General features: G+C 38.2%; 1 protein-coding gene across 2 annotated transcripts; it reads left to right on the top strand.

Moving 5' to 3' along the window:
- The first annotated feature begins 2,591 nt into the window (after positions 1-2,591).
- SEC22A (SEC22 homolog A, vesicle trafficking protein) lies at positions 2,592-25,285 on the top strand. Of its 2 annotated transcripts, XM_074145427.1 has the most exons (8): positions 2,592-2,689; positions 6,092-6,345; positions 8,553-8,756; positions 10,629-10,792; positions 12,054-12,248; positions 16,984-17,102; positions 19,707-19,772; positions 24,176-25,285. In XM_074145427.1, the coding sequence occupies exons 3-8, from the start codon at positions 8,575-8,577 to the stop codon at positions 24,374-24,376; spliced, it is 927 nt and encodes a 308-aa protein (XP_074001528.1). In that variant the 5' UTR covers positions 2,592-2,689; positions 6,092-6,345; positions 8,553-8,574; the 3' UTR covers positions 24,377-25,285. The 2 variants fall into 2 exon arrangements, with proteins under 2 accessions (XP_074001528.1, XP_074001527.1); XM_074145426.1 differs by lacking the exon at positions 6,092-6,345 and having other exon boundaries at positions 2,634-2,647; positions 24,176-25,284.
- The last annotated feature ends 246 nt before the right edge of the window (positions 25,286-25,531 follow it).

The raw sequence follows: 25,531 nt of genomic DNA, 5'->3' as shown, positions 1-25,531 counted from the left end.
ATAGTAGATGCTATCATGAGCTTTAAATTGTGCAGCAGCTTGTAATACTGTTTGCTCTGTTTATACAGGATAAGGACTCTCTGGAAATTATTTAGATTAGCGTATCATCTTCCAAACTTATGCTACAATCGTGCCTACTCAGTCAGGATTGAGACGTTCCCATGCTCAGCTCTACAAAAGCCCAACAGAGAACACGGTTTCTTCCTGACAGGCCAAGAAACTAACCTGGAGATGCGAAGGTGCTTATTCAAACTTGCAGACCCTCCATCCCTTGCACATCTTTGGCAGTTCTCCCCAGCAACCAGCTTTCACCCCAAGAAGGCTGCTCAGAAAAGGGTCTTCACCTGTGGTCTCCAGGATATCACTTCTTGCCCACTGCTTTTACGTTCAGAGCAAAATGACCTCACCAAGCACCTGCAGGTGACCTCTCTGGCAGCAGCCCCTCTGCTCACCTGCGCCTGCCTTCCTCTCCCGCATCCCCATGCCAGCCACGTCTCCTGACCTCTGAAGCCTCACTGCTTCCTCGTCTCATTTGGAGTCTCCTCTGAAAACATTTTTTTCTCTTTTTGCCAGTCTTCCCTCCACCTCTGTTACTCAACTGTCCACAGTTAACAGTTAACCTTGTATCCCTTGCTGCAGCCCTGTTTGACACAGAGCACTCAATTCCTCAGCTTGGCTGAGCCTTGCTTGAAGCATGGAGGAGAAAGCCTGGAGGCTGAAAGGGCGAAATAAATCTCCAGCGATAGCAACTTACGCCTGATGGTAAGATCCAAGAGATCATTTTACTCCACCTGGATCAGTGGCATTCACAAACACTATCTCAGGGGTAGGAAGCGAGGCAATACGCCGCCGGTACCTGGGGTCGCTATAGGTGTCCACTTAAAATAGTTTATGCTGCTTAGAGAAGGAAGACTTGAGGTTGGAGACTGCTAATGTGCTTCAGTGCCAGCCTCCTCATTACCTTGCTCCTGGGGAAAGCTCAGTGGAGCCCAAAAGTCCCAAGTGCGAGGCATATTATCTCTACCTCAACACTCTTTGCAATGCCATAAGCACTTGGATAGTGAAGTAGTAACAGATGGAAGGAGAAATTAAAAGGCGTTAGCAAGGAAATAAGCTGCTTTCATTTGAGATTTGAGCCAACAGACTAAAACTGTATGATACGGTAGGAAAACAGGAAAGTCAAAGAGCAATACAGGGAGAAAAATATTCTTGTATTAGTAAATAAAGTCGTTTTAAAATAGGAACCTCACTTTGGGATCAGAAATGAGATTTGCAAACTTTCATTCTTGCATTGTCACTTATTGTCGAAACATGCCCAGTTGATTTGCCTGGGTATGAGTGAAATTAGTCTGGCAACCGGTGTGACCTCACTGCCCTTTCTCTGGTGACAACTAGGTCACCATCGTACGTCCTCCCCATTGGCAGCCATGTTTGCTGCTCCATCAGAAAACACCTAACACATTGTTATTGATACAGTATCGAGCATATGCCAAGTTCTATATGCTTTCATTAAACCTGGTGGAAACTGGCCAACTGTAGCTAAAACGTATTACACAGGAGAACCCAAAGTGGACAATTACCAAAGCTCATTTCTTTTGAAAATGAAGCTAATTAAGAATTAGCCAAAGATGCATGAAGCAGAGAACAAGCAATAGCGAGGCAGCCTCCCTGTCCCGCACACTGGGGGCTTTCTGTGACACGAGTGGTGCCAGAACCCTTCAATCTGTTTACCACAAACCCAACCCAGTCCCCCAGGAGCCCAGCAGGCATTTCAGGCTGTTTAGAGGTGCTGAGGGCTGACCGGGCAGCCCTGTTCAGGGTGGCGTGGTTTGAGATTCTGGATGTGGATTCCAGAACACACAGACTGGGATCAGAGGCAGACAAACAGAGAGTCCTCCTTGGATGCCAGCCACCAAAGAAGGACAACAGACCCTTTGATCCCTCAGCTTTTATACCGAGTATGATGCAGATGGGATGGAACACCCTGTTGGTCAGTTTTGGGTCACCTGTACTGTCCACTCCTCCCTGCAGGTGCGACTTCTCTACACTTTCCTGCTTCTGACCCTCCAATGGGGCATACAACAAAGTTAGCAGACCTTGGTTGTTATAGCTGTAAGTATAAGCAGGAGCCTCTCTGCATACCATTTAGTGGCATAATTATAAATAACCAGGTCTTGTCTCTCTGAGAGCGAACAGTGTCTCCATAATATGCTGTTAATTTCAGAGAGAAAAGGTTTAGCTGCAAAGTAAAATTACTGAACAGAAAATTGGTTCTGTTTTAGCTCAAATCAGGGCAAGGGGGGAGGCCCGCACAAGGCGACGCCACCATAAGGAAGGGGATGCACCGCGGGGCGGGGGAGGCACCCCCTTTCCCCCAGCCCGCCTGCACTTGAGGTAACGGCGCCCCAAGCCCCGCACCGGGGCGGCCCCGCTGCCCCGAGGTCCCCCCGGCGGCCGCGGTGCCGCTGGGCCACCTCAGGGCAGGCCGGGTCCCGCCGTGTCGCCATGGCGACGCCCCTGCCCCGCCCCGCGCCGCCCGCCGAGCCAATGGCGCCTCCGCCTCCCCGTCACGTGAGGGGCGCTCCCCCGCCGGCGGGAGGGAGGGCGCGGGGCAGACGTGGAGGGTTCCCACAATGCCTGGCGGGAGGTCGATGTCGCCGCTGCCGCTCGCGCCGCTCCGGTGAGGCAGGTAGCTCGAACCCCTCCCGCGCGGGGCCGTTGCCAGGCGACGCGGCCTGCCCGGGGTCTGCCCGCCGCCCTACGGCCTGCCCGGGGCCTGCCGGCGTCTGCCGGCGTGAGGGAGGGTGAGGGACGGGCCGGTGCTGGGAAGGTGCTGTCGCAGGGCCCTGCATCTGCCCGCCCTCCCCTGGCCGGGTTGCCTGCCTGCCTCCCCCTTTCGGCCCGGGGCGGGGGGGGCTGCCGGGGCACCGCAGGGCTCTCCCGGGGTGGGCGCGGGACTTGTCACCGCGAAGCGACTTGTCACCTGTTTCTCTGCTGTCCGGGCCGCCGGGTTCTGCTCACGGCAGGGGGGCTGCGTTTGGTGATCAGCCGGGATGAGCGGGGGCTGCCGGCGCTTCCCCCGGCACCAGCTGCCACCTCCTGCCTTGTCACTCGAGGTTTGCTTCTGGCACGGGAGGCCGTCGGTGGCACCTCAGGCCTCGTGGTCAGATCCCTGTTGTCCCGGGGGTCTGTCAGGGACTCTCCTGGCCGTCTGTGTCGGCATCAACCTTTTAGTATAAAGTTTTGCAGCCTAAAGCGCTGCCAACCCCTTTAAGGCACTAACCACGTTACTTCTTCCTGCTCTGGCTGCCGTTGCAAATAGGGCAAATGATTGCATCAAAGCTGCCATAGGTGGTAGATGAAACGCTCAAGTTCCCAAACTTTGGGATGCAACTTGTTCCATTCCCTTAGTTTATCAGGATCTTGATCCTGTTTCCAAGGTCTTTTTCCTTGGCTTTATGGGAAGGATTACACAGGCTCGTGGTTTAGGATTATTTCCTTGTCTGATCATACTTGATGATGTCAAAGTGGCTTTATTTGTTGTGTCCTTCTGTAGTGCTTCAGTCTGTAATACGGATTTCTGAAGTATGCTGCAGAGTGGAAAAATTAAGACTCCTGCCTGCATAATGCAGCTGTCACAAAGCTGTCCTCTCAAAAGTGGGGATAGTAAATTGTCTGGCACTATTATATATACTTGAAGTAAGGACAGAAACTGTATCTTTGTTCCCTGTTAAGCAGGTGTGCAGCTTGCATTCACTTCCCAATTTTATATTTTGTGGAAGGTTATCATGAGAGACAGACATCCTGGCAAGAAATGCCTTGATTAAGTTGGTGCTGGAGGCCAGCATTTGCAGGAGGGTAGGCTTGCCGTTACACTAGATCTGCTTAGAACCTCTTTCAGGTTTTATGAAGCTAGACTGTTTTTAAAAAACTGAAGTATCCTGAGCAAACCATATTCACTGATCACTTTCAAACACTTACTTGTAAAAAAAGTTATGAAAAGACATCTGATAGGTATAAAAAAATTATTGTCAGATCACAAATTGGAAGACCAATTTGTTACAAAAGTAAGACTGGAACATATATCACTTTCTAGTACTTTTCTGCCAGGATGTCTGCCTCAGGACCAAGTGCCATCATAACACACAACTAAATGAGATGATAATTGAATCTGTCTTTAAAACAAAAGTACAGTAAAGTAGGCTCTGGTTTCCATCATCCGAGTTTTCTTGCTCATGGGAGGAAATGAAACTGAAGCCACGTATGAGAATTCCTTTTTGTGAAAGCAGTGCAGGTTGACATATGTATATTAAATTAGGGACAGTGGAGTAACAGAGGAATGACCGTTCCATTTGACTCTTATCTGTCTGTGGTCAGCTTTCTCTGTGTTCCTCTTTTTCATGAGTTCTTCCAGCCCTCATTTGCAGGGAGGGCTGTGAGGTGCAAGGGGGAATCAATAAAGATGGACCGGAAGCAGATGCACACAGGGAAATGTAAGAATAGCGCAAGCATGGAGTGATGTTGGTCATTGCTTGGTCATCTCCCTGGACAACGGGTAGTGTTTTAGTTCTAATAACCCTTGTAGTAGTTCTGTGAACTTTTCCAGTTGCCTCCTGAATTCACAGAACATTTTAGCATCGACAACATTCTGTGACAAGCAGTTCCGCTGGCTAACTGCATGTTTTGTGAAGAACCATCTGTGGTACCTATGAGCCTAACACCTGCTGGTTGGATTTGATACTCCTCAGTTCTTTCACAGGATGAGATAGCAAACCCAATCCCTGTTCATTTCTATCTGCCTGTAATGGATTTATAGAAGATTTGTAGTGGAAGTGCAGTCTTTTGTCATCTTCAGGTGTTTGATGGATATAGAATTTTTGGAGGAAAAGATATGAATTTTGTAATGGTATGGTGAATTACTCTGCGCAGTTTTGAGTAGATGTTTAAAAAAGACGTTTAAAGATAGTTCTAAAAACACTACCATATCTTTAGTGTTCTTTCCTCAATCTTTACCTGTATAAGTGTACGTCAAATTTATCACGTGGCTCCTTCTATAGAGCCTTATTGTTTTGAAAGCTGAGTAAAGTAGCTCTTTCATTTTGAAGATTTAATATAGAAAAAGAGTTTACTAATACATTTTCAAGTAAGAATGAATATTTTGTTACAGTATATGTACTACACATCTCTCTACATATGTGTGATCTTGCAACCAAAGTGATTTTCTTTTATTAGCTTCATTTTTTTAGATAGCTTTCTGATTCTGCTGTTAGGAAGCTGAGGAAAAGTGCATATTTTCTTTGGGTGGGTTTTTAAGATGATGGTAACAAAACCTGGTTGGCTGATGATCTTAAAACTGTGCATCTGAACATATTTTTTACCTTGTGTGATTTCACAGTACACAAAGAGAATTGGCAGATTTTAATGGAGGCTTATCTTCTGTTAGAGAGATTAATTTCTCTAAATATAAGTAGGAGTCATGAAGAAAGTAATTGTTTTTCTAGATTTATGGAAATACTTATTTACATATAGGATAAAGACCCCTTCAGAGGCATTCTTTCAATTTTTACATTTATTCTTTGCTTTGTCTGCTGTCTGTGCATACATGCTGTAGTTAGGGACATTTAGATTGTTTGTCCTTAGTTGTAGGAGTAAAACAACTGTTGTTAGATTGAATATCGAAAACCTTAATGCTGTGGAAATACAGCTGTTCTTGTGTATAATTATGTTCCTGAAGTGTTCAGGTTTCTGATCAGAGGAGATTATAGATTAATTAAATTTAGTGAATGAGGTGAATGATGGGATTCATAGTCAAAGGTTGCGTTACCCTGAGTTACTCATGTACTGTACAGACAGAAACGTATTTTCCTGTTTTAAATGGCTGAAGTGATGGCACTTCCTCAGCTTCACTTAAAGAGCATAAAAACATTTTGGTATTTCCATTTGCTTTCTTTTTACTTGAATACCTCTGAGTAGTCTCCCTGGGGTGTGTTCAGGCCTTTCCAATAAGCATGCCCTCACAAAAAGAGCTGAAGAGTATTGTTAGCCAGTAAATACGTTTATTAACTTTTTCTGTTTGTTCTTATCTCATCAGATAGCTCACCATGAACTTTAACCATCAAGATCATTTAAAAGGTGAACGGAACAATATTTTCCCTTCTGAGAGCTGGCTCAGAGAGAAGCTGGCTTCCCTTCTGAGATTCTGAGTTTCTCCTGCAGTGTGGTCCTATTCACTACCTTTTCGTAAAATGGGACGTGGAGCTATGTTCATTTCTTCACGTTAGGTGCTAATGAAGTTATTTGCTTCATCAGAGGAAATGCAGATCCATGAAATTACATTTTGTGCAAGTAAGTTAATGAGGGGCATTTTAAACTCTTCTATCACATCATTGTTCTTATGTGTATATTGATATAGCTCCCAGAAGTCCCTTTCAGGCTTGAGTTCCAAGTGGTAGAGGTGGTTATTGTTGGAGAACCATTACAATTTAAAGCTCCTCTGCAATTTTGTCATGCTCTTGGGTTGCTGCCGTGGTTATATGGTTAGCAGCATAGTTAAGAACACGAATGCTGTGTGCATTGCATGTGAATTGTCCTGCTGAGAGCACGTGCATGAACTCAAATAGAGATAGGGAAACGTTTCTAGAACTGACGGTTTAATTTCTAGAATGCTTCACTCTCAGCAAGCTAATCTAGAGCAAGTCCTACAGTTGTTTTGTTTTCTGTTTTTGTGTCCAGCAGATCAAAGCACTTTGTACAATAGGGAATTCTGTAGTAAAGTGCTGAAATAAGTGTACCTGATAAAAGCCCAGGGGTATTCAGTAGACTACAGGCAACAGTGGCTTCTGCTGCTGTTATGACTTTGGTGAAAGTCTCATATGCTATACAAGTAAAATTAGAAGATTATTAATTTGGAATTTATTTAGCTAATGTGAAGCATCTCCAAGCAGGTTGAAGGTTGCCTGCTGATGAAGCTGAATTTCTTAAATTGAAAATTACAACACATTCTCCATGTTTTATTATATGCCTCTTTGAGGAGTAAATACACTTGAAAACCTTGAATATTGATTATTATTCAATAAGTATCCTGATGTGTATATCTAACCTTTGGGTAGCTGGAAATAGGGGAGGTGAGAGTTCAGGAAAAAATAGCTATTTCCTCTCTTTTATGAAGAGGCAGTGCTATTTTGGGAAAATTTGGATTCCTGACTTTTCAGAATACAGTCCTTCAGTTGCTAAGGCTTGTAAAGCACCCTTAATGTCATAGTTTGAAAGGTGTTGTAAACATGTCAATATTGCTCACGAAAGCATATTTCAGCTGTATTCAGAAATCTGTTTTCTTTTGCAGTTTGTGACTGTATGGAACTTGAGTAGCATCATCTGAGGGAGGCAAAAATCTATTTTTTTCATAATCTCTTAAGTGATAGGTGTAGTATATGGTAGGAGTCTGCAGAGCAGTGTTAAGAGTTGAGGAAGTGTTTGCTTTTGGCTTCATATAAATTCTAGCAGTTCGCCCACTTGTAAGAGGACAAACTTGTGTACTGATACTTAGCAGATAAGTAATCCTTCTTTTAATGCTTGTCTTGCTAAACTTTGGATGTTTTGATTTAATATAAGGTTTGAAGAACTTGAAGGTTTTAAAAATGTCTTCAGTCTTTAAAGACTGTCTGCAGGCTATGTGTTTATACTGTTAAATGCCTGCCATAGATTTTCTGTTTTTGATGAAGAAATGTTTAAATACACAACTTTTTCCTTTTTAATTGACTATATTCCATGTGGCTTTGATTATCATGCTTTTAAAATTAAATACTGTGTAAGTATTTATACATTGGCTTTGCAGGCACCATTTCAGTCTGCTCGGTATTTGTGTAATACAGATAGATTTTGAAGATGTAAAGAAAATGGAGACCCAGATAAGAAAAAAGACATTTCATGTTTAAGGAATTCTGCTGTGAGTTGGGAGAGCTGGATTACATTCCTTGCTGTCCTTATTTCTTGATTTCCTATTTGATAGTACGTAAGTTGTGTAAATTGCTGTTTGTCAGGGTCCTTAAGCATGTACTCAGTAACACAGTTTCATGAATGCACATTAATATTATTGCCTGATCAAGACCTGGATCGCTTTTCCATCTGGCATGTCTTTACAGTACACATTTTTCCTCTCTGGCTATTGTTCTTGTTTGTTTAGACTATAATTGTTATCTCACTAAACAAGAAGACTCACAGCTTGAAGAGTGCAAGTGCTACAGTAGTACTAAGGCTAAGTAATAGTGTTTCAGTCCTCAGGTATCTCTAGGTGAGGATTGATGGCAGTTCAGATAAAAATATTTGAGATCGTGACATTGATGTCAAATGTGCTGCTGCTTTGTGGTTCGCTTAGACTGATAGGTCCTATTTAGTTAGGACTCCAATCTGAGTTCTGGTTGAAAATCTTCCCTGTGCCCCATTTTAAGCCTGAGCATGGTATACAGCTTGGGAAGTTTGATTAGTCACAGTTGACTCTGTTATTTTTGCTCTTACCTTAATTCTGCTTCCTCCTCATTTGTGTTTTGTTGTAGGTTGTCGTTAACTCTATTGGCAATGTCTATGATTTTGTCTGCCTCTGTGGTCCGTGTGAGGGATGGACTCCCATTGTCTGCATCTACCGATTATGAGCAGAGCACAGGAATGCAAGAATGTAGAAAATATTTTAAAATGCTCGCAAAGAAACTTTCTCAGCTTCCTGATAGATGTACCCTGAAAACTGGGCATTATAATATAAAGTAAGACTTCTCTTTCATATGTTTGTGACATCCTGGCTTGTGTCTGTGTAAGTTAAAAAGTTAACAGTTCACATTAGAAATTACTAATCAAACTAAGATTCATTCTTGGCAGTATTTGTGTATCAGAAATTTAAAACTGAGAAATTGTAGAAAGACTTGAAACCTACTCAGACTTTGGTGGAAGTTCTAGTTTGAAATAGTATTTTTATAAATATAAAAATCTTTGGCCTACTAGAAATATTTCTTTAAATTTCAAGGTTGTTTCTTACATGAAAATGATCAGACTTATTATTCTTCGTGCTATTTCAACTAGTATTTATTTGTTTTCTCTTTTTAGTTTACACAAATTTAAAGAAGTATCCAAGTACTTTCATAACCCAGTATTTTGGAAAACTTGTGGTTAGAATGTTATCAAATTAGTCCTGTTTCTTGCACCTTCAGGATTTCTGTTGACTTCAGAGAACACATGCCCTAAAACCCAAGCGTATCTCAATAATTATTTCATGTGGCAAATAGGGAGTGAGGGAGTGGGAAGGGTGGGAATGGTTTTTCTAGTTTGAAGGCAGCATGTAGTAAAGTCTTAAATGGTTGAATGGAGCTTTATCTACTGCTCCATCCAGCACTTTCACAAAAATGCTTTTTGTTTTCTCTTCACGCTTTTGTGCTTTGACTTTTTTTAATAACTATTCCTAAATTTTTTGAGCTAGTCAATTTGATAATGTACCTGCATGACAACACTGATTAAGTAATAAGATGCTCTTTTTTTCCCGTTTGCAGCATGAAACTTGGATTATTGTGCAATAATTATTTGAATCTATTGGTTACTAAGAATTTTGCTTTCTATGTGATCTTTCTCCTTAGTATTGGTAACCAGGTGCACTTGAGTGTAGTTGGTAATTCAGTTACACTTTAGCTGAGCTAAATTCTGATTCTAATTTAGATATGCTATTTTAAATGAGGTGAGTAATTTCATCCTACCCCCTAGCAAATATGTAGAAGTTACAGTGGTGGAAAGTGGACCACCTGATTGATCCTAGAAAGTGCTCAGCCTTCTCCGTCTCCCACTGGTAGTGAGTTTCCAGCATTTCTGAAGATTAGGCCCAGCATGGAGTAAATTTTTCCAGTTGATGTTTGTTTTAAAACCTCAGCTTTAAACTGATCAGCTTGAAAGAAACTTTTAAGAGTGAGACATAAGGCTTAGTCAGGACATTTTTTATTACTTTTAATAGTGTAAGTTATCCATCAAGATTTTGAAGAAATGTGAATGTGACATGAAAATGTGAACGCTATTTAATGAATTGCCTAAATGCAATAGGGATATGTATATTGAACACTGGCCCTTTCTAATTTCATATTTGCCATCTTAAGTCATCCTTGCAACTGTCTTTGGAGAATGATGAATCCTTTATTCTATGGAACAGTTTTATTTCCTCACATGCTTTAGAAAGAACCAGCTGTCCTCCCCCCCCAGTCTGAAGATACGTTTTTGCATTTTTGGGATGCAGCAGATCACATATTCTGCGTTTGAGATTAATGAAAAGCTATTAAGGGACAAACCTGCTCTGTTTCTGTATCCCAAAAGCTTTATGTTGTTTTCTGTTCCATGTATGTGAGAGTGTGTGTACACACACACATATATATACACATATATATGTATAACACAACTTCTTATATGACGGTACAATGTAGTGTTAAACATTGCCTAGATGAAAATTGTTTTTATTCTAGAGTAGTGTTGGACTTTCCAGTAAGCATAAATTCCTTTGCTACCCTAGAGCAGTTTTTGCTTTTCCGATTATGAGATCAGACTAGTGAAGCAGCGAATTACCTGGATTTAAATTTAAAATTTTTGATTTGTTGTCTCAATTATAGCTTTATCAGTTCTCTGGGAGTAAGCTATATGATGTTGTGCACAGAAAATTATCCCAGTGTCCTGGCTTTCTGCTTCCTGGATGAGCTTCAGAAAGAGTTCATCACTACCTACAATATGATGAAGACAAATACTGCTGTCAGACCATACTGTTTTATAGAATTTGGTAAGGCTCTATTTTTTTTTCCTTCATTCTCACACTAAGACAAATGAGTCTTTAAATAGATGTGCAACTTAATGCACACAAACCAAAAATGTCCAAGGCAGTTTATGGCTATATTTCAGGTGGATTTAGAATCTGATTTAACTCCTGTTAGAGTCAATAAAGAAATACTTCTGTGGGCATTAAATTAGACTAGTAGAGTTTTATCCAAACTTGTTTATAAACTTTCTATTCATTCCAGTAGGTTTTGGTTTAAGCCTTGCGTGACCATATCTTGACTTCATCTTCTAGTTAATAATACTAGGAGTTGTTTGACTTCATACCTGTTGAAATACTTAACATGTAAAGGCATTGAGCTTCATAAATTTCTCAAATAAAAAAATTGCAATTTCATGTTTGCTCTTAGCTGTGCTCTAATTTTTGTTCAGTACATGAAAGGGAGAGATTTTAATTTTCTTATGATATAGTGATGCATTTAATCTTCTGTCATGCAAGCTCTAAATACAACTAATCTCATATATACCAGATAACAGCTGTTATGGATTCCGTTAATATCTATTGCTTTAATACTATGTGTTAGGCAGTTAAAATATTCTTATAAAATGCATTAGAGCAAAAAGAACTGCAGTTTCAGAAGTATGGGGGAAGGTATTTCAGTTGGTTAATTCCTGTCTGTAATTCAGTCAGTCAGTTTTTAGCAATTTTTGTATAGCATTGTTGTCTTTCTTACAAAGATTTCTTTGAACGCTTTTTTTTTTCCCCCAACTCCCTCTTTGTTTTACTTCTTGTTAAGTTAGAATGTAGGTCTATTATATTCTTTATACTTGTATAATATGGTATTAATTTTCTCCACCTGAGTATTTTGCAGGCACTTTTCATACTCGTCAGTTTATACTTGAATGCAGGAGTTAATGTTTTCATAAGACTATTTATTAAACTACCGTAACAGCCTAGAATAAATGCAGTAAATCCATTGTATTAGCAATACATTTAGTCTCATGCAGTGGAAAATCATTAGTTTATACACAGTTATTAAGTAATTAGATTTCTAGAGTTTAATTTTTTTTTTACTGCAGAATTAAATAGCCCATGATATATTAGTCACAAAACAGAAGTAGCATTAGAAATTCCAAGGTAAATGCAGGTATTTTGAACAATATATTTCAATTTGTGAAGTATGTAGTACATAAAGCTGCATGGTCTTGGGTTATTTAATTAACAAGGGTCCCTAAGGATTTACCTTTTTATTTTAATTTTTACCCAGATAATTTCATTCAGAGGACCAAACAGAGATATAACAACACACGTTCTTTGTCAACAAAGATGAATCTTGCTGACATGCAGACAGAAATCAAACTTCGACCACCATATCAAATTTCCATGTCGGAACTTGGTTCAGCTAATGGGTTCTCACATCTATCTGTGGCAGAATATAAGGGTACTGGTAAAATATCTGCAGGTAAGTTTCAGATTTTTGTTTCTGTATCCTTAAACGAGACAGATGCATGGTGGAAGAATTAATCTTTCTTTTGATATTTTTTTCTTAAAAAAACCCAACTTTTTCCCTTAGATGTTCTTAAAGCATAAAGCTGCCATGACCTTACATGTATTTTAGCTTAGATATCTGTTTTGTCCTCTGCTCAAAATGCATATCTTCCCAAGGCACTCAGAGAAAAAGATGGGTCTATTCAATTGACCTCTTTATTGAAGGAAAAAAAAATATCTACATGAATACAAGCAAATGAAGATTGGCAATTAACAAGATGATCTTCTTTCTTTTTCTGACCTTTTAAGATTTATGAAAATTTTTATTGTTTCTGCCCAGTAAGACACAATGATGACATAAACTAAGAGCATATTGTCAGGAGTTCAAGCAGTTGGAGGGAGAAGTATCAATTTAGGAAGCATCTGTGACAGTGAAAATCCACAGAGCTGTGCTGGCTAAAAGATGTACTCTAAAATACGTGCCTTGTGTACAGTGTTAATAATAGCAATTTTGTATATACATGCTACATTCATTTAAGTAGTCATTAATATTTTAAATCTTTAATTTATTTTGTGTAGGAGATAAATATAGAATTGTGTGGTTGAACTGGTTTAAAGGTTTGTGCTATTAAGTGAATGCTCTGAATCAATTTGAGACCCACCTTTAGATGTTGGCCACCAGGACAGAAAACTTCAAACTCACCAAGTCCTTGCACTAATACGTGGGCTCCACACATGAAACTAACATAATCTGATTTCAGTCTTTCAAGTTTAGTGCAGCAAAATCATAAATAGAATAAAAGGAAGTGTTGATTTGAATGACTTATTATCTTCCCCTTCTTTACCAAAAGTACCTCTGTTTATAAGGCTAGTTATCCTGGGCAGACATACACCAATGCTGTTCACTGAAAGTGTCAGGGTGAAAATTGCAATCGTAAATCTAAACACTTCTTACAGTTCTGTAATGTAAGAGATCAGCTTAATTATGTGCAGTTATATATATATATATATATATGCACACATATATATAAAAAAATAGGATCTCTTTGCCAGCGTATTGTCCTAATTACTTTTAGTTGCTTGTAAGGATTCCTCTAGAAGATTTAAAACTAATTTCTACTGAAAATGAGAAATAAACAAAATTGCTTCAGTGCCCTATTTGTACTGCTGGGGCCTTAATCCTGAGGATTCTAGGTGCTATGAGACAGTGTAGAAACAGCTTACAATCTCTGTATTTGCAGTTTGACAGTATTAGAGATAAATTCTGGAAAATTATTAAAGGAAAAGTGTGAAGATGTTTAAAATATTTAGAAGGAATCTTTTAAGCAGCACTGTCCATACCTTTAATCATCTGCTGCTTATATGTGTGGGCCGTTTTTAAAGGTATGTAATGCTGTGATGCCATTGTTACGCCACTTTTGATGCTTACATCGTTGTTACCTCTTAATGTTCTAGTGTAATCCTGGCTTGTAGAAAAGGTTATGGTGGCAGAAGTGGCAACTGTTTAACTCTGAAAGTTGTCTAGATTAAAACTTCCTGCAATTGGAAAAATAAAAAAGCAATAAGCATGAGAGAATTTAGCCTGAGTGAAAATTGGCTATATTTGTGAAGTTGTCCATGGAGTGGGAGATGAGGTTTTTATCATTTTTCTGAAGAAAAGTGTTGGAAGATCATATGGGCTTAATTAAAATGTGTAACAACCATTTCCCTTTTTACTATAAAGTAAAATTAAACAATAATTGGCAAATGATATTCCAATTTTTTTTCACCTACCTCTCCACAACTTGTCTTACAGAAGGAGTTCTGTTGTCCTCTTTTCTTTCCATGTCAGCTTTCTTCTGTTCTTTTCCTTCTTTCAGTTACTTTTAACTTTCTTCTTCCTCTGAATTCCACAAATCTCTCTGTTCACTTATCCACTTCCTTCCTTGAATTGCTGTAGGAGCTCATCATCAAAGGGACTGTACATTATGAGAAGCTTGCACTTTGCTCTTTCTTCAGCTCTTCAAATTTTAGATGCTATTGAATAACAGTGTCTTTTTTGGCAAGTCTGCTAATAGTTTTATAATTCTTTACATTCATCGTTTCTCTCTACTCTTGAAAAGAACTTTCTCTGGATGTTTGCGACCCACTCACTTGGCTAGACTTCAAAGTTTCTCCTTTGCTCTAAGGACAAATTCTCTCAAAAAGATATGGTTTGCCTAGTGTAATTTCCTGAATATGCTGCCCTGTTAAAAATATGACGTGCTGTAAGTGAATTAAGTATGTTAAATCAAGTTGGATAGCATGCAGAGGTAGGAAGTTTGGTGGATGCAAATCTTGTTTTGTTACACAGAATAGCAGAATTTGACGCATTAATTTTGGCTCTGCTGATGAAGCATTGTCTGTTACTGGCTTATACTTGTAATTAGATACGTATCCAAGGTCTAGTGTCTAGGATCCTTATATTGTTACAGTAATTGAAAATAGCAGCCCTTTTCCTTTAGCGAAAGTTGTGCTGTGTAGTGTGGAATAGGGGTTATTATCAATGTGTGAAGCATAAAGTGTGCTGATTATGGACCGAATTTTGCTTCAAAGGTGAATGTAGGTGTGGGCAGGCATTAGAAATAGGGTGACAGCATGCTGATGTGTGATGGCTTAACTTAGGATAAATTTACCGTTTTCTGAGCTTTTGTTCAATGAAGGAACAGTTGTCAAATCAAAATTACTTTTTGCCTGATGGTACACTCAATGTTTGTTTGGTTTTTTTTTACCTTCTATTTTTAAATACACATCCTTACAAGTAGTGCAGTTTCTTACACCATGTAAATTTCCTAAATTTCTGTTTAAATGTTAACGTTTTAATTCAGAATTTGTGCTTTATTTGGTCCTTCACTTGCGTTAGAGAGTTTTTGATGTTGCAGTTATCGTATTTCTAAGATTTATGGATGTACTGACTCAAGGTCAGCTGTCCTTTACACTTCCTTCTCTGACAAACCTTCATTCTTCTGGCTTTGCCTTTTTTTGTGTGTGTTTAAAAGGCTCTTGTTGCTTTGATTACCACACTAAAAGTTATTAAGCCCTGGAGAGCATAATGACATCAGTAGTGGTATGCAATGTCATTTAAACCTTTTGGATTTATTTTCATACTTTAATAAGAGAGAAAAGTAACTATTTTATGATCCTTCATAGACTATCTTGATTTAGCTGACAAGACTCTTTACCTCTTGCCCCATGGTTCTCAAAGAGGTGTCTTAAATACTGTTTTAACACATGATGTTTTAAAGTTACCCTGGTAAATGGGGAAAATGAGATTGTCTGGAGAGCTCTGCATGGAAAGCAGTGAACTAATTTTATCCACCCATTAATGAAACGCAATTACTTTTGGCTAAAAACAGTCACATACACCTTCAGCTTTTTGCCACTTGATGGTTTAAAATAACAGAACAACCAGTTACGAGTCACTGAAAAAGAATGATTTGGTATGCAAATAGCAGATCTAATCTTAACTTAGTGATTGCTGGTCGTATTCCTCTAATATGCACTACAGTTAGAAAAGCAGTAAGCTCTGAAAGTTAAACATGGGTTATGCTTTTGTTTAAAAAAAAAAACAACCAACTGATTACACTATTAAATTCAGCACAAATGAGTTAACTGAACTAATTTTGTGTTTTATTTTTAAGTTATCACACAGGCATAATTAGACAGCCCTGTCTGCTTATCAATGCGAAATAGCTTTTGTCATTTTTTCTTTAGGTTCTGTAACTTCATAAACTGTTTGGAAAGCCTTTTTCCTGGATCTGTGCAATGCAAACAACCGGGATTGACACCCCTCTCTCTATTAATGTTACAGTTCATTAACCTCATTGTTCACATCTTTACACTTCGTTGATTTGAACAGAATGATTTAAGTATGGCTCAGTAGTTCTATTGTTTTCCCAGTGTTGCCTAGACTGTTAAGAGTTTTGCATTGTTTCTTCATATTTGCTTTCTGTTATTAATTATGAAAAGGGACAGTAATGAGGAACATACACAACTGTTACATACTTGTGACCCTAGATAAGCCCGAAAGAGTGGGTGTGCGTGGAAAGTGTGTTTTAACGTTAATGTGTTCTGTAAGGGGCTTCTAAGCACTATCTGGAAGGTCTGTATAAGGTTGTAATATAAATACTAGCTTAGTTTCAGAACTGTCTTTTTATTTGTGTCTTTGGTAGCATTCACTGGCTGTATTTTTTAAGGTAGGAAACTGTAATAGCTTTGCCTCATAGTGTTCTGTTCAGCAAACAAGCTAAATCAGTTTCAATAGCTCTGCTAATGCATTAGTATTAAAGAAAAGTGGAGGTTGTGAGAGGAGCTCTTAAGTACGTGACTTATTAGCTTCGTACTAATTGTGGACAAATTTTGCTAGCAAGTGCATCATTTGCCATTGATTTCCTGGCATGTTTGAGCAGCTTTCAGTACCATACTGAATAAGCTGAATGTCTTGAGTTAAAGACTAAATATAATAAGACAATTATATATGTGAATTGAAGGAAAGTATACTTTTTGTTAAGCCTTCTGTTGAAATATTTAAAAAGTTTCTTCTTTTTAGAAAAAAAATACTGAGATTTTGTTATTTGCTTCAGTGACCTCTGTGATCTGGAAGCCGCTGAAAAATGAGATTACTATCTTACTAAATTTGTAAAGACGTTGCTTTGACCTTTGATACGTTTTTTTGATCTTCTGTTTTGCAGCTCCTCATCAACGGCTGGAACCTGTGACTCTGCCAGGGATTGTCTCGTTTGTGCTTAGTCTGTTATGTGGGGCTTTGAATTTAATTCGTGGCTTTCATGCTATTGAAAGTCTTCTCCAGGTACGGTACCCGTTTATGAATTTAAATGTTACGCATCATAGCAATCATAATACCACCTTAGAAATGAACTAAGTCCTGCCAGTTTTATTTTCAGAAATATTGTTTGTGAGGTCAGACCTCTGTTTATGACACCTGTATTGTTTGTGATCTGTGCATCCTTCTTGAGTGCGATGCATCATTTGTTAAGGCTGTGAGTTACAAAAGCAGTAGAAGGTGGGTGGCCAACTCCTTCCTTAGGTACCTTGCTAGCAGTGAGAATGTGAACATAATGTTCTGTTTTCTAAATTTATGCCAGGATACGAGACATTTACTTTTAATAGGTGTTATTTAAAAACACTTGAGAGAAATAATGAACAGCTTTTAAAATCTGGCCAATTTTTTGGAAAGGTCCACAGAGCGGGGATCTTTAAACAGGTTTTGTAAAATTGTTTATCAGAAACCTTTTTTAGTTTTGTTTGCTGTTATTAAACCACCTTAGGTAGGATGCTTATTTCTCTTTGTGTGCTGAAAGGATCAGTGTAAGGGAAACTGTCAAGTGATTTCTTCTAAACTGCCCCTCCCTAAAACAACAACACCCCCCTCACCAAACAACCTCCTCAACAAACGTTTGTTCATGTGAACTCTCTGCTTTGACCTTCCCTGTAGCCTTTAGGTTTCTTTCTATTCCATTTCCCGTGCGAGTTGTATTCTCATTGCTACAGTGAAAATAATAGTGTATAATGATTTCAAGCAATTCAAGTGGTATTGGCTGGTAGAAAGTTCATGTGTTAGCCCCCCAGAAAAAGGCTTACTTGACATTAAATGGCTCTACTGTTGTGGCAATGGAGGTAGAAACTAAAAATCTCATGGAAGTTGGCTAATAGGTGATCTTTTTGTTCAAATATAAATCTAGACTTTATAACTACGATGCTTTTGATACCTAATGGACTTTTTAAGGAAGTAAGGTAAAGAAGATGACCTATATTCCAGTTCTCTTACAAAACTATTGGTATACGTAAAGATTTAATAAAGCAATAATGTTTAGGTCTCAGCATTTCCTGAAGAATAATGAACAGGGTTAATGAAAGTTTTCCATGCTAGGTCCTTCTTTTGAGTTGGTTTTGGTTTGTTTTTTTAAAGTAAAAGCAAGAATGAAATAGTGAACATACATCTCTACTTTATCCCTAATTAGATTTTTCTGTTATGCACACTTCACTAAGTTTATAAATAGGAATGATTTCAAAGTACGCTTGAGTACGAATAGTACTGAACAGAATTCTGTCACTTTGTGTGGTGTTTCTAGAACTTGTTTTGTTACCTTTCCACTGCTGATTTTTTAAAAAAGGAATGCCAATATTAGATTAACCTATTTAACTGATGATAGGGCAGCCAATTAATTTTATTCTATATGTTACTGCATCTGGAGATAATAGATGGCAGTACAGATGGAAGATATTTTTTCATTTCTGACAAATGAGGCACACTAAAAATCCATTAAAATTTCTCTTAATTTATTCTATTATGGAAAAATCCAGAAGGTTTAGGGAGAAATAATCAAAAATGTGATTAATAGAACTTCTTCTGAGAATTCATTCAAAATCTTCTCTCTGACTTAGTTTTTCCTTTATAATCAGTGTTTTTATTTGGGTCTTAGCAAAACTGTGCTCCAACAAATATGCAGGGGTACTGAGGCAAAGGTTTACACAGGGTATAGGAGTGTACTGCATTGTGTAGGTAAGTTTTATATGCAGACATACAAACTTTTCCCTACACTGTAGGTACAAATGCTTCACACTGAACAGAAACAAGTTCTGAATCGACCACCACCTTCTCAAAATGAAATTTGCATTCAGGGAAGGACGTTTGCATGAGTATCCATTGTTTTCATGGGAGAGTTTTTGATTGTCGCAGATGTTTGTTGGAAATGTGGTTAGTATAATCACTGAGCATGTAAATTTATTCTGCTCAGTGCTACAGGAACTATAACAACCTGTTTGAATAAATTTGAAGGAATTTTGTTTTGTTTTTTTAAAGACATAGTGGAAAGTTCTATCACTTCAGGTAAATTTTTCCATCTTTTCTTTCAGGAGAACTTAATTTTCCAATAATCTCTCTGTGATAAATTAATGTGCTTTTGTTTGTTCTCACTGCCATGAAGGCAGTGCTGCCAGCGTTGTTCTCTGTGTAGAATTTTACTACACTCTAGTGGCCAGTTTCTGTCTTTTCCTTTTGTCTCGTTTCCATTTTGTGAAGCTGGAGGAAGGCGCGATTTTACAAAGTTGGTATTAAAGGTAGTTACCAGTGTTTAGAGTTGAATTTTCAAAGGCATCTGGAGAAGGTAAGTGTCCAGTACTAGAGCTGGACTTCCTTTAAGGCCTTTGAAACTCTCAGCATTAGTTGTCTATTGTGAATGAACATTTTGGTCAGATTCCAGATCATGGTGGATTTTTTCCAGATGTATAAGTAAGCAATGATTAGTGCTAATTCCTTTTGTTTGGCATAGTATAGGAATTACTATAAATCTCTAGATGAGACTATTTTAACATACGATAATTTTCATACTCTGAATATCTGGAATTTTACAAAAACATTGTAAAACAGTTTTTTTTTGTTCTATTTTCACAGAATGAAGGTGAAGATTTCAGCTATGTTATTGCATTTTTTCTTGGAACAGCAGCGTGTTTGTACCAGGTGTGTTCTTCTGCTTGCAGAATGCACTAGAGTTTAGAAATATTACCCAGTCATGCATAAATGTCATCATGTTTTCTTAAATGTCACAGATACTTGAATAGGGCGATTATAAAAAAAAATTTCTGCTCTGTTGTATTTCATTAATCATAAACTATCACGCAGTAGATTGATAAAAAGAGCTTATGTTTGCTGGCATTTTTCTCTAGTTAGTTGGTAAAGAGATTTGGTGTGCTTTTCTGTCGAGAGCTTATAATTTATCTCTAAAGCCACATGGAGTTTATATCATTTTGTTAAAGTAATAGTTTCATAGTTCAAGTAAATCTAACTGTCTGAACAAATGCCTTACTGCTGCTCTTCGTTGGGAAGACTTGAAGTAAATACAGTAATACCTAGGCACTACACCCCAGAATTTTCCTTACTCTGTACATTATTGGGCATCTCCCTCCTTCTCAAGGCTTTCAGCTGCTTTCCATTATGTTTTCATTCTCCTGTCTGATGTTTCACGTTCTGTTTCAGGTCTGTAGGTTTTCCATTTCTACATCTGAATTGGCCTTTCCTATATAATTTGTAGCAAGGTATTCTGGTGCGCATTGGCATTTGTCATTCAGTGACATTACTGTTACGTTTAGCTATGACTATAATGTCTCATGATCAGTTGCTGTTATCACAATTCTTTTGACTTTTCATCTCCTGCACATGGAGTGGAGTATGCAGTTTTTACTTGTTTCCATGTGCCAATATTTAGTATGGTGGCAGACTGTAAAATAAAATAATGTCTCAGAATTTTCCTTGCATCTCAGCCTTTCTATCAGTCAGCGTTTTGTCCAGGTTACAGGTAATCTCTATTCTCTATATCTCTAGCAAAATGTCAGAGTACAACTTGTGTTCTTCACCACTTGTTGAGTTTCCATCAGCCTCTGCCTTAAATAGTTCTTCAGATTGGTGTTAATTTTCCATGCCTACGATCTGTTCCTTAGCTGATAAGGTGGAGTTCTTTCATTTTATTTTTTTGTGTGAAAAATACACATTCTTTCCTCCTCTACCAAATTAGAAACCTTATTCTTTATAAAGTATTCATGTCTGTGCATTGAGACGTAAGGACACGCATCTTTCCCCTACTGTCCGAGTTGAATAGGTCTATTTTAAAGGAAGAATCCATGCAGCTCAGAATGTGGGCTTTTTCGTAATATTCCAAATGTGTCTGTCAAGACTCTTGTTCTGCACCCTCTAGTGTGATTCATACAATATGTTATTGGTCATTTTTCAGAACTAAGGGGGCTGGCAGTTCTGTGGCATGTTCTGATGTTCGTTTGCCACATTGTGAGAAAATGGAAGTGAGAACCAACAGAACATTTAGGAGTTCAGGAGATTAATTCCCTATGTTACATGACAGCACATGTCATTATCATTCACCCACAAGGCTTCCATAATGTTGTATTCTTTTGTTCAATTAATAACAATGTAGCAGTGTGTTTCTTTTTCTAGTTTCTAAGAAAATGTTTGTAAACTAGGTATGCTGGCAAAAAAAAGGGGCTTACACCAAACAGGATGTTTTAGGCTCACTAACATTCAGTGTGCAATGATGAAGAATGTAATTTGCTTGTGATCATTAGGAGCCAATAAATCTATGAACTGAAGAGTTTCTATGCCAGCTCTTTTTACATTTGAGGTGAAGCTCTTTGGACCAAGATGAGCATCTTCACAGTCTAGCTCTAAATACCAAGAACGCAAGTGAGAGTAGATGGTGTGAAGAAAATCCTCTGCTACTTTTTGAACTGTTGTAGTAATACACGGGATGTATTGAGTGACTAATTAAGCCTGCAGGCATATATATGTATGTATCAAATTGAAATAATAATAGAGTTCGCTTTACATTTTCACATATGGTATGCAATCTTGGTATTTTTAGATTGTCTAAGGAGAAAAGTAAAAGCTGTTCTAGCATTGTAGGGGAGTGGTCCCATCACCATCAGCATCTATCATAAAGTCTCTAAAACCTTTCATTTCAAGATGATGCTATCAGTATTTAGGTTCACTTTTATATTGAAATCAAATGTAAAGCTTTAGGGCACTTTCTAAGCAGCATTAAAATATAAGCTGTGATTTGTAATTGCTTAAAGTTTTTTACATTTGGGATGTTTGGGTTTTTTTGTACACTTGAAAATGCCATTTTCAAGTAAACTCTTAAGTTATTCTATTGCTGTCTTATGGCTTATTTCGCTTATAAAATTGTAACTAAGTATTGCAACACTGACAAAATAGCAATGCTATAATGTTCACAGGGTAAAATAACTGAGATTAGGAGCACTGATAATTTGTCCAAGAAGTCAAGAAAAGCCTATTCCAGTTTATCTAGAGCTGATGTCTCTAATGTTCCTCCATGGTTTCTAGTCTCTTCTGAAGAAGAAAATGTACAAAAGTAACCACTGTCTCAGTTGTATCTGAAGTCCAAAGAGTGCAAAGTGTCAGGAGTTGAACTCTCAGTCATTGCTTAACATTTCTTAAATAAACTTAAAAAATCAAAAATCAAAATCTTCTCTGAAGCTGTGAGGAGCCTTCTACATAAAAGCATGCTCAGTAATTGCCATGCTGACACTTCCTTCAATAGAAGAAAAAAAGCCCCCAGGAATTTCATAACAGCTCTTGTTATAGCAAGGTGTTAAAACCACAGGGTTTTGGCCTTTTGACTGGTGTTCTGTTTTTTAAGTGGCAGATCTTTTAACATGTCAAACCTCGACTAAGGAAAAAATAAGCTCCAGAATTCATTTGAAACAGAACTTCAGTAAAATTCACAGTCAGTCAACATCACATTGCAGTGACATTTTTAAACTTCCATACTATTTTTGTTTTTTTAAACCCTTCATGTTTATTAATCATTTTGATGAAGCACACCCTTTATTTTAGTCTTGGAAGCAGTTACACTCTTTCATAGGCAATAACACTGGGAAACTATCTGAATTCTTACTGCTGAGATACTAGTACCAACTAATTGCTCTTTTAGATGAGATTTGTAGCCCAAGTAGGTTGCATTTGCTTTGCTCAAAATGGCCAAGCAGGTTCAGGGGAATTCCATCTAGATTCTGAAATACGCGGGTTACTTATCTCTAGTTTTACTTTGCTTTGGAGGAAGGACATACAAATCTTACTGATATTGTCAGCACTTGCATCTCTGAAGGTATTTAGATATCCAGAAATCACAAGTAGTTTTGTTAATCTGAGCCACAGTTAGAGTAGACATGCATGCTTTATAAGAAAATGGTTATGTTTCAAATAGAATATAAAGAAACCTCAATAAATTGCATTGTTCGGTTGTGAGTGTACAATGCTTTTGCCCTTTTTTGAGGAACATGAAAAACGAAAGAAAATTAAGTAGAGTTTCTCTGACTGATAAAACATGGCAAATGTACGATAAGAACAGAAATGGCACTTAGATAATCTGATGATGAATGCTGTTAAAAAATTTGTGTGAGCTTTCTTATATATCCAGTGGGAACAGGTTTAGAATACAAAGTAAGCCCAAGTGATGTTATCTACCTTTAAGCACAGCCAAAACTTTATTCATCAAACAGAAATGGCTAGAATCCAGAGGGGGTAAACAATTTTTTTTGTGGAAGTCAAGGAAGTAGTTTGACCAACAGCAGAAGTAAAAATAATGTCCGCAAAAAAGTACTGGACAGCTGCGTCCTTTTAGAGATGAAAACTGAGGCAAGAGACTCAACAGATTTGCAGTTGCAGTAGGAAGAACGGAGAGTGGGAGACTGTGGGCTGTCCTGACATTGTTACACCACTGCGTGCAGAAACTGACCCTTAAAACGTGGTAGAACTACAGTAGAGTTGTTACGTATTTCTCTCTGAATGTGATCCATCTGGCACCGCCTGAAGAAGGACGATGGTTCTATGTGGACCTCTCCACATCCACCAGCAAATCCTCTGCATTATCCCTAACATACCTGGGTTGGTGTCTGGGGGATTGCCTTGTGCTGAGTATTCCCGGCTTCAGGGCCCTGGTATTTTCCCTGTCCTTCCCGTTGCTTTGCCAGAAGACAACACTGACTCTTGTTCCTTCTTCATTGCCTGGATGGAACAGAATGTATTTTGACCAGAGATTGCCATGAACATTCACTTTGCTTTGTCACGAGTCCCTCATTATTGCAGGTTGCAATCAATTATTATGAGAGAATTGTTCTTAAAGAGGGTTTAATGGAAGCAAAATGTAACCTTGTATTGATAAGGGGTACTTTTCACCCTTCCATAACTGCTAAATTGATACTGTTCTTACATGTTTGATTTAGAGTTTTACTTGTTTCAGGTTTGTAATTTCTCAGTGACCAGATAATGTTTGAGTGGAAGTTATTCTTCATGTGGTAATCTGATTTCTTTTTTTTTTTTTTTTCCCCTGGCAGTGTTACCTGTTTGTGTACTACACAGGCTGGAGGAATGCCAAATCCTTCCTGACTTTTGGGTTAATTTGCCTGTGTAACATGTATCTGTACGAACTGCGCAACCTGTGGCAGCTCTTCTTTCACGTGACTGTGGGAGCATTTTCTACCTTACAAATTCGTCTGCGACAACCACAGGGAAAGTCCCCCGATTACAATGTCTGACAAGTCCTGCAACATTTAGAGGCAGTCTTGTTCCAACAGTTATTCACTCTCAGGAATGTAAAGCTGTTCTCCAAAAGAAGAAGCTGTCTGGATATGGGGTGCTTTTTTTTTTTTTTTAAAGAAGTCAATGTAAGATGCCTGTGGACATTTTTACTTGATAGTTAAACTTTTTTTTTTCTTTTTTTTAAGAGGGAAACAAAGGAATACAGGACTAGAGGATATCCATGCAGTGAAATGTACGTAGGGACACCAAAATTGGGGAATTTGACTGGTGGCATAAAAAAGCTTCATTTGAAAGTATGTTAATGGAAGGAATGTACAGAGTATGTCTTCTGCATATCATGCACCTCTTCACTTCCAAAATCAGTTTTGCCTTTGTGAGGCAGTAGGGAATAGGCTAAATAAATAATAATAATAATAACAGTGCTATTGCATATTAGCAACCTAAATTTGGAATATGTAAGATATGGAGTTTTGGAATGTTTTGTTTCACATCGACATATATGTGAATGTTTTCTTAATTAAAATGTAACCTGGAAATTCTGTTTCTGGGGATCAGCTTTATGGCACCTGTGGCCCTCTGTCCAGTGCTATAAATACTTTAACGTTTTTTCATTTATGATTTCCCTTTAATTATCCTTTCAAAGCGATCTATGTGGACAAGTTTCTTTTTAGTAATTATTCAAAAAGTTCTGCTACTTGACCCAGGATTTTTGCACGCTTCCTCTGTTTGAACTCTGGAAAGGTTGAAAGGGAACGGATTGGTGAGTAAACGGAGTGACTTGTACTTGCTGGACTGTTGTTCTTCTTTTTATATACTTTTAGAAATGGATGAATAATTGGCTCAAACCTGAGATAAACAACTGGTGACAGGAAAATAATAAATCAGTCTGATTATCTTAAATGAGAAAAAAACAGGGATTTTGTTTATTCTTCTGGCTTTATGAGTTGGGTGGTTTTGTGCTGGGATAGAACCTCCTTGATTTGACTTGTGTTTGAGGGAACCTTTGTGTACTCCTGAGGTTTGTGAATCAATTAGAAAACTTAGAACAGCAACCATGTGGTACTACCATCATTTGCACTGGGTGTTTTTACAATTATATGACAGTTATTTATGATGTTTCATACTGTACAAATCGATAGACTTTTGTATAT

The sequence above is a fragment of the Numenius arquata genome, chromosome 3 (assembly GCF_964106895.1).
Source record: "Numenius arquata chromosome 3, bNumArq3.hap1.1, whole genome shotgun sequence".
In the NCBI taxonomy this organism is placed as follows: domain Eukaryota; kingdom Metazoa; phylum Chordata; class Aves; order Charadriiformes; family Scolopacidae; genus Numenius; species Numenius arquata.
Note: the sequence above shows the minus strand (reverse complement) of the source record. Positions and strands in the feature narration are given on the sequence as shown.

What these genes read in the sequence shown, in the direction of transcription:
- SEC22A (XM_074145426.1), top strand. An exon ending in ACTGGGCATTATAATATAAA is followed by an intron (nt 8,757 to 10,628) that starts GTAAGACTTCTC and finishes TCTCAATTATAG; the next exon opens with CTTTATCAGTTCTCTGGGAG. An exon ending in CTATTGAAAGTCTTCTCCAG is followed by an intron (nt 17,103 to 19,706) that starts GTACGGTACCCG and finishes CTATTTTCACAG; the next exon opens with AATGAAGGTGAAGATTTCAG.